This window comes from Saccoglossus kowalevskii, chromosome 1 (genome assembly GCF_978046115.1).
Source record: "Saccoglossus kowalevskii chromosome 1, keSacKowa6.1, whole genome shotgun sequence".
NCBI lineage: Eukaryota > Metazoa > Hemichordata > Enteropneusta > Harrimaniidae > Saccoglossus > Saccoglossus kowalevskii.
In genome coordinates, this window is record NC_140641.1 from 13,523,134 (window position 1) to 13,536,264 (window position 13,131).

General features: G+C 37.2%; 1 protein-coding gene across 1 annotated transcript in view; it reads left to right on the top strand.

Annotated features, from left to right (window-relative positions):
* The window catches only part of LOC100366514 (myosin-VIIa-like), a 45,116-nt gene extending 41,066 nt beyond the window's left edge, over positions 1-4,050 (top strand). Inside the window, exons 40-43 of the mRNA XM_085499104.1 lie at positions 43-109; positions 577-693; positions 1,354-1,557; positions 2,169-4,050. Of these exons, the coding sequence (XP_085355230.1) occupies positions 43-109; positions 577-693; positions 1,354-1,557; positions 2,169-2,255 (475 nt within the window). The 3' untranslated portion in view covers positions 2,256-4,050. The remainder of the gene's footprint in view (positions 1-42; positions 110-576; positions 694-1,353; positions 1,558-2,168) is intronic.
* The last annotated feature ends 9,081 nt before the right edge of the window (positions 4,051-13,131 follow it).

Sequence of the window (13,131 nt, forward strand, 5' to 3'; positions counted from 1 at the left end):
AAAATTCTGTCATTTTCTAATTTTGATATCGTAACATTACAGGAAAATGTTACGTGAACTGCTTCCCGCAGATCTCGTCAAAGCGCAGTCACCAGATGATTGGAAGCGGGTAAGTTAATTTTAAGAATATCTTGCGATGGTTTTGACAGAAATGATAATATTGGGGGGGGGTGGAGGCCTTTATTTAAACATACATTGGTTTGACTGTACGTTTACATGAAGGCTTGTATATTGAGGGAACAGTGTTAGTTTATGTCGATGTCAGTCAGATTGACCCTGTCTTACACAAGAACCTCAAATTATATTGCCCTAGATTTGTAACCCAAAATAGTATATCGTTCATTTCTGTCATAGTGAAGCAGAATTTATTCAGCTTTTGATTTCTTACCCACCAAGATGGAACATCAGCTTGTGTTAGAACATCATTAGAACGTTAGATTGAGTAGGGAAAACTTGTATTCCCTATTTGAGTTTAACATCACCTGACCTGACTTGATCTGACCTGTAGCCTTGACCTATAAATCGATTTGGCTATTTGTTCACTTACGATAATCTCCATCTGTATATACATTTCAGAACATCATAGCAGCGTACAACAAACATTCCGGCAAAACGCGAGACGAAGCGAAGATAGCCTTCCTGAAAATCCTCTACAGATGGCCAACCTTTGGATCAGCTTTCTTTGAAGTCCGAGTAAGTCTTCTATTATTCTTTGACTGCCTCTCACTTTGCCTTATGAATAATTTGCTCTCGTTTTTTTTCTCACATCGATTAAATTTCTGTTCTGATGATTTTCTTTTCTAATTTGCTTCTCTGGCATCTGCCGCGCCATGTCTTGGTGTTGCGCAGGCTGTAAGTATGATTTCACGTCTTTGCTTGCAGCCCACTGCAGGATTCAATCTTCGACTACTATTGCATTCCTTCCTTTGTGTTCTTCTCGGTACACCCTCTTTCCTACTTTGCTTTATAAACTTGTATATGTCAAGGTAAATGACGTATCTGCCGGTTAATACCTTAATGTCTTCCTGAAACTCTGAATGGGTGTGGAGTTTAAGATTTTGAAAGCCTCTGGCTGCAACTTTCAATGATAGTCGCGTAACCATGTCAATGTTATTAACCCAGCTTGAGCAGAAGTCTCTAAAATTATATTTAAATGATGTATGCTGACGTGCACATATCAACGTTGAAACATCCCGAGAATTTTTACAACCCGATCGGCATTCACCTGAACTAAATTTAGTCTGTATGTTCAGAGCAAATTCCATTATAAAAAGTTACAAATGATTGTTCTATCTGATTTCCAGTTAAGGTTTTTGACCTCTTGCTTATTTACTTCTATAATATCATTCACAGCAAACTACGGAACCAAACTTCCCGGAAATCTTACTGATTGCCATTAATAAACTCGGTGTCAACTTGATTGATCCAAGATCAAAGGACACACTGGCAACTTATCCTTTCACTAAGATATCAAACTGGAGCAGTGGAAACACTTATTTCCATATGACAATAGGAAATCTGGTCCGTGGTAGCAAACTTCTCTGTGAAACCTCACTGGTAAGTACCTAAGGCTGGTATCAGCTGATCTTCTTTAGTTAGCCCACTGCTTTCTTTGATATCCACGTTGTGCCATATGTTTGAAAGTAGTGAAACACCTGGTCAAATTACTCATGTTCATGATTTTTAACTCCGCTGTTGACTTCATCGAGCGAGTTAATTATATTACTTATTGTCCGACTTAATCATCTTCAGTGTCTACGTATTAATTTTTCGACTTCTTCTTGAAAATCGCAACTCTTTGCAAATTACATGGCTTTGATACTAATGTTGATACTAATGTTCCTACAGTGTTTGATACAGGGGGACACCGATAGGGTACCTTGTCATTTGCAATCATATAGCTGCAGTTGTTGAAATTTATCAACACTGTAATCCCACAGAATAATTTACAATGCCTATTTCTGAATAAAAAAAAAAATAGAATATTTGAACATGTTACCTGCTGTTGCTGGGTTTTTTTCTCTATTTATTCTGGCTTTCCGTGGAGTCTCTCAGAAGACAATGTATTATGAATACATACATTGGAGAAGTGTACTTCATAAATGGTAATTCCCGATAACCCTGTGTAACCATAGTGATGATTTGTATCCGTCTTGTCTTTTCCTTAGGGTTACAAAATGGATGACTTATTAACATCGTACATCAGTCTGATGCTGACTACAATGAATAAACAGCGGACATTGCGTCAGAAATAAGCACTTTCTTTTTTAAGGAATGGAATGATATTTTTTTTTACGTAAAAAGTACAACATACCAAAAATGGCATTTGTCTGAGAGGTTGTACTGGTGATAAATGATAACAACAACCAGTATTGTATTTGTAAATTCTCAGTTTTGTTTCTCACATAGAGCTAAATATTTATCTATTATTGTGTATACAATTTTTAATCTTTTTTGGCTTTCTGAATCCAGTTTTGTCGTGTCACTTGCTGGATACACCTTTACAAGTCTGGTAATGAGAAGTTGTCTGGCACCTTGTCTGGACCAAATTATTGGCCTCTTCATTCTACGATAGATCTATATTCTGCCTATCAATCATTCATTAATCACTAATTAGAGTTCATATCAATCATAAACAAGAGGATTTATTTTTCTTTAGTAAGATTAGGTCTGTTTCATGTGTGCTCATTGGGGGCAACTGTTTTGGCTGAAATGATAAAATTGGAACAAGGACTTGACAAGAAAATGTACGAAAAATAATAATGAATGTTAAATCATGTTTGTCCTTTTTCTTCAGAGTAACAGTAAGATAAAAAAAATAATAAGTTCAATGGGGCCCGCCAGGTCAGAAGTCATGCCAGTCATTTTTCACATGACACAGATTTATGCTTTTTAAAAATAATTACTTCATTTTCTTGTGATCAGTATTTGTATATTTGGTATGATAAAATATAAATTGACTTTTATAAACATTGAAAAAAAATATTTAGTTAAGCAGGTATTAATTTATTCAAAGCTTTGTATATCTATTTTGCAAATATATTCAAGATTATGTTAATATATTTAGCGGGTTGAGGGTGCCTGTCATTGGTGTGGTGTGTATTCATCTAGCAATAATTTTAGCCCACTTAAGTATGAGTAGATTTTACCTTGTTCCAGTAATATTTTTATCGGCATTCATATTACATTGCAAATGGGGGTTTTATTGTTTGTGTTTAATTCCGCAACATTCCGTACAAAGCATTGAACTTGAACCTCAAGCTTCGCTGCACCATTGCTGATAGCTTGTGTGGTGTAGTGATCTCAACTCATAGATTGTATTTATGTGTGTTTTGCATATTCTTTATTCAATGTTTTACCCTCCTCCCCATCTTCACTGTATCTTCTTCCTTCCCGACACTGTCTTCATAATGCCAGTACCAAACTATTGTATACTATGGTGTCACTGCCACTGATCATGCACGTCTCCATGGTTACAGTGTCTTACACAATTACATGTATCATTAGAATATTAATTATTTTTGTATCTAAACTTTAAAAAAAAGAAAATTAAAAACTGTACATTTCATAACATGTTATATAATCATGAATTGTGTGACAAGTGGTGTTAGCAAATCATAAACCGCCAATTCATTAGAATTTGTCTCCCTAAGTAAGTAAATAAATGTGACCAATCATTTGTAAGCTGATGGGAAGGTATAATTTTTGTTTCCATATTCTCATTTTTTTGGCAGTTGATTATTGTATCACTTGAAAATTACAAAATTCAATAACATTCCTTGCCTCAGTGCTGTGTTCCTGGTGTAATTAGGAAATGAATATTTAAATAATGTAACATTTCAACGTTGCAGTCTCCAGGGAATCTATGACTGTGATTACCCTCCCTGTTGGTATGTCCTTCTGTTTATTTCTCTTGTCAGGAAAATATTGGGGTGAAAATAACTGTATTTACAATTTAGCTTTCCATTTGATAACATTTTGGTTTCATGTTTTCTTTTTTGCTAGACAAAACTTATATTTGCGAAATAATAAACCATTTTACCACAGAAACTGCTCTTTTGTTTCTATCTCTTGTATTGCTCTGTTTCAATGATTGTTTTTTATAGTCCAAGTGAAGTAAAAAAAAAATTATCTTTTTGATATTTATGGTTTGGTAGTGAGACCTTAAAATGGCCACCTGTAGCTCTATTCTGTTTTGTATGACATTCATTGCCAATAAGATTCAAACTTTATCAACAACATTTTTTCATTTACAGCCATGGACCAAATTTATGTTCCTATAGTGTGTTGTACAAGGCCTGCAAATAGCGTAGAATCATTTTTTTTCCCTGGATCTCCAATAACAAATTGGACAAATTTATTGTGTGCAAAGATAAATGTTGAGGGGTGGGGGTGAGTTACTGATTGTAAATTGATTCGGCTTGGGGTTTTTCCAAGGCAACTTAGGGTAGCTTGTTAATTTGACTTCTCGTTCTTGCATTCTTTTAGTTTACAAGATGTCTGTCTGGAATTCAGCCAACTTGCTGCACCTACTGCCTGAGATGAAAATCCTCTTTCTTCGAAAATCTGCTCAACACACTCTATGGTGTGAATCGTAAAGCACATGCTGAAACAAGGCCAGTGCTTGTCCGAGAGTTTAGCACCTTCATAAAGCAATGCTTCTGTACTTAGCTGATCTTAAATTGTGTTAAAGGGCGGTTGTCGTTGCGGCCACGTATGTGCGAGATATGGGTCTCATATAAACAAAGATGGCGATTTTGAATGTCGCGCACAACTAGTACAAACTGAGATGTTACCAAGCTTTAATTAAATATATTGTTTTGGTGTTTAGAAAGTATCAATGGAGTCACTGGCTGTCATTACTGCAAGTGGCGCCCAGGGCAAAATTTGTACATCATTAGAAAAGTGCATTGGATTGTCGGAAAATCAATGTTTACACAATTGTCACACATGCACCCTTTAAATGCGGATCCAATATTTGCCACCATAGAGGGTGCTTTCTTGCACATATTTGCCACCATAGAGGGCTTTTTTATGCACATGTTTTCCACCATCCTTGGGGGCGGTCATCCGGGCATTTTCACCGCCTGGCAACCCGCGGCGGTGAAAACAAAGGCCCAAAACTCGAAGAAAACTGTACTTTGGGATGATTGTTGAGACTCCTCTGAACAGTGTAACAAGATTAGCCCTACGTGTGTAACATATATAAATTTGGTTGTTTGGGATTACTTCAAAGTTGAGTTTGTGTTGTTTTCTCGAATTTTCACCGGCGTTCCACAGCAGCGCGCACAGAGCCTGTAGAAATGCATGTACAGTGGTGCGCGTCGTAGCAAGTGGAACGTCTTGCTTGTGACGTAGCACCGCCCCCGAGGATAAGGGGTTTTTCTCGCACATGTTTTCCACCACAGAAGGCGCTATCTTACACATATTTGCCACCATAGAGGGAGTTTTCTTACACATGTTTGCCACCATACAGGGTGTTTTCCACAGTCAGCTGGCGCACCGTGATAATAAAATAAATACGAGATTTACTATATGGGGGCCGCCATCTTGAATGACGCATAAAACTAAACAAGAGACAAGTTGTGAAACGCGTTTTTCGGATTCCTACAAATCAGGTGTTTTCTTACACATGTGTTCTCACCATAAGAGGGTCTTTGAAATACGATGTTAAGTACTTGAGATATTGATGGAAAGCTGAGAATTTACTTTTTATTATGCAAACTCGGTAATTATTATGCACAGATTGTATTCTAAACTCAACAGGTCTGTGCATTGTCTTAGAGCATCCGTGTAAGTTTCACTGAAATGTGATGATTAGTACTTGAGATATTAGTGGGAAAACTGAAAATCATTGTGCATATTAGTTGATTAATATGCACAGATTTTTTATTCAAAACTAATCACGTTTATGCATAGCCTGAGAGCATCTATGTTTCATTGAAATGTAAAAAGTATTTGAAATATCAGCGGAAAATCCAAAAATGTATTAAATATGCAAGTTAGGTAATTAATATGCATGGTTTTTAACGATACTATGCATGATTTTTTAGTGATCGGAAGTGCGCATTGTTCATGAGCATCTATATACCAAGTTTCATAAAAACGAACATATCAGTGGAACAAGTTTGTATATACATGTATCCAGTCTCTTTTTGTTCTCGTAACATCACAGGGAGCCCAGGAACTATAATCAACTGTAGTACGCAGTCTCAATGAGCGGGGGGGGGGGGTATCGGCTGGTATCTAGTGTAAGAAATAGACAAGGGATGAAGGCTCCAGCCAGCTAACATTTTTTAAACTCGAGAAAACAGACGAACAAAACTGAATGAAAAATAAAATCTAAAAAAAATACCAAGTTGAAGAATATTAGTTGCTCCTTCAAATTTCGCCAAAGCCTTGCCTACATTTTACATACAACTGTGCCGTGCGTTCGGGCAAACCGTTCGGAATTCCTAAATGGAGTCAATTTGTGTAGTTTTCTTGATTTATTCCGCAGATATCAGTAAAATGTAGGTAAGGCTTTGGCGAAATTTGAAGGAGCAACTATTATTCTTCAACCTGGTATTTTTTTTAGATTTAATTTTTCATTCTTTTCGTCTGTTTTTTCGAGTTTAAAAAATGTGAGCTGGCTGGAGCCTTCATCCCTTGTCTATTTCTTACACTAGATACCAGCCGATACCCCCCCCCCCTCCCCCGCTCATAGAGACTGCGTACTACAGTTGATTATAGTTCCTGGGCTCCCTGTGGTAACATTAGCAATGCAAATACACACACAGACGCAGTAACTGCAAAAACTTCCATTGTGTCTCAGTCTCTCAACTGTGATTGTGTGATTCGCACATGAGAGTCAATAAAACAGGATCTACATAGCGCGTTAGGTCTATATAACTCGGCCATAGGCGATAAGAAGCGAAGTACATGTGCTCGGTATTAGCCTAACCCCACCTGGTCGGTAGAGGGCTCTGTCGTCGGTACCATCGGGCTAAAGAGGATTTATTTTGAGCAGGATATATGTCTGGCGAATAAAACCCATTTGTATAGATAATCTATTATATATTTACAACAGTATTCTAGGGGACTGATATACACTAAACTTGTTAGTATGCCATTATTTTCAATTTGATTTCCATTACAGGTTTCTGTAAATGCGTAGCTCGTGGCTAGACGCTCTGCAAATACCGCCCTTGTGCAGATAACATTTTGTTCTGCTTTTAAAGAAAACATTTTCCCGGTACTGCTACCTTGCGCTGATTAGTGCCGTTCGGTCTGAATCCGAAAGGGGGACTTATGTTTTGGGTTTCGTCGGTCCGTGCATCCATCCGCCTGTCATCATTTCTCGGACATGCCCGGTGCCGATGTTGTTCATCACCGATGAAATGCATTAGATGCAGACAAAATTACGACATCTCCAAACATCATATTGACTCGCACTAAAATTGATCGTTCATACCAGTGCTGTGTCATGCAATGCGATATTGAAGGCTGAAAGATGCCCCACAAAAATGAATGCTGCCACAGTCCTTCTATATAATGCGGGCTCAGAATGGCGTCTTCTAATTCGATACAAATGAAACAAAATGTGAATTCGCTACGCAATTTCAGACTTGTTGACGTCATTGACACGGTTCAGTTAATGGTTTACTTCTTCGCTGCTCCGTCAAAACTTATAAATATTATTGCACTGAGTGTTACATGTATCGGTTTTGTAACATTGTAGACGCACCTCAGACTGTGTGACGCCAAAATGGACAAACATCGGAGACATCTAGGTCGTTGCCTCGCCATGTTACAAAAGAGCGCAAGAGCATTCTGAAAACGTTTTCAAACGGAAAAACATATGCAAAGATTCGTCAAAAGAAAAATATAATTGTCCACAAAAAATGACAAAAATTGCTACATATTGAGTTTCAAGACAATGGCTTGTAGCTGATACAAAAAGAGCAAGTAATTATAATAAAAATAACCTAAACTAAAGTATTCCTGTTATTGTCATGAGGTCCACCCGAGGTTGCTGATATGTATTCTATGAACGCCATCATTGTTCAAACATTATAATGTATGGTTGTTTTTTATATTTTGTTTTGACAAGTTTTGACCAAATGTACGTAACTTAGCAAGATCTTCATCAACAAGTGGGTTTTTAATTTGAGAAGGGTGACTAAAGGTGACTTTCGGCGCTCAAGGTGTTAATTATGTAAGTACTAATAATGAATAAATGTCGGTGATTTAAATGACACCTGCTTTTTATTAAAGTTGTAATGTTTATCAATCTGTTGACATTATTAGAGTCTAGCATTTCCCGAAAGTTTTGATGATTTATTACACAGACAGTGACGTTCATCTGCTCTGACAGTAAAGAATATACAACTAAAATTCCAAGATTTGAAGCTCAATTGTGTCAATATCTCATGGTATTTTCACGCTAGACGCATGACAATCGAACTTTGTATGAATCTTATACCCATGAACGATATAACTAAGTCTGACATTATTTGGATACAAAATACTCAAGTTATTAACACCGCGAACAACAACAACAGCAAAACTGCCGACAGACATTTTCCAAAGACCTTTGCTCTTCATATTAATAACACGGGCGAGGGTGGAAATGGCAGGAATGGGTTTGTTGTGTCGAGGGTAAAGTAGTGTTGTGTATATGTCTGTTGTTTCTTTCTTGACTGTATTGTCGATTGCTGTCGGTCGTTTGTTCTGTTTTTTGGGCTTGTAAGTTTCCACACATGCCACGTGACTGTATTTCATAATATTGTGTAGATCATTTCTACTTTGTGTGCTGTTTTCCTTTATGTTCTTTGGTCGTGGATGATGTAATGCCAATGTATGATTATTGTGATTCAAATGCAATGTTCTATAAACACAAATGTTATAATCACTTCCCACCCAAGGTATAACAATCTCGCCCATTTCTTGAGAATGTCTAGCATGGTTATTACATTTCTCTATCGCGACATTATAGCCGTAACTGTGTACTTCGCCCTCACCGACCGACTAGAACGAAAACTACGCCCATTGGCGAAGGCGCTGTAACATACCCGGCACATGTAAGTACGGTTACATGTAATGGAGAGAACCGTGCACCTACGGTTTCAGGCGACCGAAACTCGTACATAAGATCTATGTGAAACCCAGGAATCGTTTAAGGGTATTTAAATGCACTCATTTAGTGGTTTGGTGTTTTATTTTGAGTCTTGTATTTAAATATGCAATTTAAAGAAGCGTGTCATTTAGGGCACAGTCACGGTATTCAAAGGAAAGGTCTCATTTAGACACATACTATGGTTTAGGGTATCCAGCGGGTTACATTTGGGCGTTTTCTTTGTAGGGTGTTAACACTGAGAGTACCAGACCATGTTTTGTGTGATTTATTCATACTCACACACCGGGAGAAATACAGGAAAAACATGTGTACCTGTATTCGCCAATCTGTCGCCTCATAAATTGTGGAAACGCATTGCGTGAATTAACTTGAAACAGATAAGGGTGCACATGATATTAAATGTGGAAGGGGGTAGAAGAATCAGCTTCAATTTAGTATATTTAAAAAAAGTTGGCGAATCCTTTAAAACGTGTCATTGAAATACGTATATAACTTTATATTGAAAAAGATAATGTAAACGAAAATATCTGGGTACATGTGTACGTGAAACATTTCCCCACGATTTTTAATTGTCACGAACCCTGTTTCAAATGAAAATTCCTTATCCAAAAACGCACACCATTGACAAAACCACCAGAACCTTAATAGAAAGTACTATTTTTTCTTTTGGTTATTCAGTGGTTGAAAAATGATATCACCGCAATCCAATATATACACGTCGGCAAAACCCACTACGCTGTCATAAGGTGACGCACATAACGATAAATCAGCCCTTTGCTCAAATGCTTGTCCTGTTTCTATGAGACAATGTGTATTCAGGTGGCATTCGTGACGTCACATTAACGCACCCATGAAAATAGGGACGGGCCAATGTTAATGTTAAGCGGAATATAAGTTTTAAAATTAGACAAACAACTCAAGGAATATGACTCGATTTTCACAATACGAGATTTGGATCTAATAATTTAGTGTTTTCACTTGTGATTACATCCCTGGGTGATATTTTTGATCTGAAAAACCTAAAACTGAGTACATGTACACGACGATCGTTTAGGAATGTCGTCAACTGTTCAACACTCACGGAATTTGCGTAGTTGGCTGTTTGGTAGTTTGTCGCATTGTTCTGCCATTATCGGAAGAACATTTTAACGGAAAGCTTCAGCGAGAAAATCATACATAAAAACTTCCACGTGGAATGCTCGTGGCAATAGAATAGACTGAGACATTTCTGAAATGTACCACGTCACATTTTGTCACGAAATAGTTGTCATTTTTGGGGCGTCGTGGGGGTCACGGTGTACAATATATCAGATCGTACGCGACACCCCATTCCCACCTAACCCGCCGCCTAAAAGTACACGTATACGAAAGATTCGTTATCGAATATTATTGATAAATTGTATAATGGTCTGGTTACATACCACCATGTACAAATGGGAAAACAAACAACTTGATACGATGGAATTCGTATACTGTATTGATATATAACAAATGCATGTTATTTAGTAGGCTACTTGGGTGGGCTGTCCATTTATAACGTGTTTGCACAGAGAGCGCTTCAGTCCAATCATACAGACTGATCACCGGTAAATCACGTAATCACGCAAGAACAAGACAAAATCTGACAGCGCAACAAAGACGTAAACTGTTTGTTCAGCGATAATCACCGTAATCATGTCACTGTATCAAAGCCAGGTTGTGCGACTGCGCAGTGTAGAAGTTCGTGATCGTACGCTAGGCAACAATGTAATTCCTAAAACCAATCCTCACGGACACCGTGTTTTGTATTTCAAGGATGAGTGTGACTAGTTTAATAATAACTAGTAGTGAAACCTGATCAAGTGTGCACGACAGCGGAATAAAATAATTACGAAATCGGAAAATAATAATACACATATTGACACTAGTCCAAGAACAACAACTAGTACATTTTCAAACAAGGAAAGCTGCTTTTGTTTCGAGCGTGCTATGTAATTTGCATGGCTGTACATAAATAATGAAAAAGGTAATTTGGCTTTGGCGGGTAAAATCTTCATCTGATGTACTATAAATAACATTTTACTGTTTATTATTTTCTTTATTGAAGCATGCTTTCAAAGTTGACATAGCATATACATACGTCTGGTAATTGCTACTGAATAAATGGACAACTTTACAACTTTCTTGAGGGGATTTACATGATACATTTCAACAATTCACGCCACTTCTTGATGTGAGAGTTCAGCTTGTTCCTCCCTGCATGGAGGCACTATTATATTCTGTTGGAAGTATTCAGCAACCCTTTTATAAGATAAGCAATGAAGTTTAATTTTACTTCTATATCTACACTGATATATATATACTTCTTTGCCACCATGTTAAGAAGTTTAGCAGGCACGAGCAGTATTCGCCAAAAACAAATTCAGGATCGGGAAATATATGTACTAGATTTAATTTATTTCCCTATAGCATGAAGAATAATTCTCAAAGGAAAGCTTTCTTGAACAAATGGGTTTTTGGCGCTAGTTTTATATCATTTTGCAGCACATGTAAGTCGCTCGATAAACGCACGTGGACCAGCAACTGAGAACGACCTATCACCGAAAGTTGTTTAAGGATGTAGTAGAGGTTATTGCTATTGCAATTGCATAGCACATTTCTGAAGTAACATATTCACTGTGCAAATAGAGAGGTGTTATTTTCGAAGAAACCAAAATAAGGCCACAAAAATGATGTTCGCGGAATTCAGAGATACTATAAAAGGTTTGAATTTAGTTTCCAGTTCGTCTACTGTTGCGTGACCTAGATTTTTACCTCATAACACTTTTTAAAAACATCGTCAACGTTGTTTTGAAATATGGTACCCTGTTTCAGAGTTCACATAGGGGAGAGTTGTGTCATATTTTCTAAAGTCAAAGTGGTAGACAAACTATTTTTGCCAGATTTCATTAGCAGCTATCAGAGAATACCTATGCCAAAAATCACCATCGTGGAGCAGCTGGGAGTCGAGATCAACTCTCTAGACTAACCCCACATACCGATGTTTACTTAAGCATGAAAAATCACAAAAAATATAAAACATACTGTATCTCAGATTTATTCAGAATGTATTACCCTCCTAAACCATCTCTACAATTGTTTTTTCTAGTTAAATGCATGCTTCATATATTCGTATAAGAGAATATGGAAAAAAGTAAATTTGATATTTTCAAAGAAAAAAAACTCTACTACATCCTTAAATTAGATTTGCGTATGATCAAAGTTAGCTGGAAATCACGAAATCATTGTTTTTTTCATGATTTATTCTGTTTATTTATTTCCTCAGTAATTAATATCAAGAAATTGTGGCGCTTTTATATCTTTGCATTTGTTGACATAGTGCGGTGAAGTAAATTACACCATGTTGTCCAGAAGGACTTGTCGCTGGAGTTACAAGAATTTGCACGAAAACAGTAATAAAACATTACAAGTATCTCAGAAAAAATGATTTCATTATTGCACAATCTTTGCAAACTTATTTTTTAGTCTGAACAATTTCCTTTTTTGTTGTCGATACTGTAATACTTAAAAAACACTCGGGGGAACAGCACACGGCACGGGGCCGACAGTTTTGTTATCGTTCTCATAGGTTATCGTAGGATAGGTCGTCATTCTCTCCTAATATCGCGTGTTTGGTGGTCTGGCGGGAATGTACTCTAAGTTCTACTGCTGAGCACCGTCCCTCGGTGTTGAGGGACGGTGTACTGAGTGAGCAGTCTGCATCGAACCACAGTGTGGAGAGACTGTGATCGAACTAACAGCGGGTTCCATGATGCGAGGTAAAAAAACACATGATTCACGAACTTGAACCTGGGTATGTCCTCGACCTCGAATAATTGTCGTCGTCAAAGATTAGGCTCCCTTTCAGATAACATTGTAATTTCATTATTTTATCACTGTGCCAGTGAGCTTGTCGCGATTGTCTACTAGTAGAGGAATTAATAAGAAAAAAATGCTTTTCTTTCATTAAATATTTTTTTTTTATTTTGAAATAC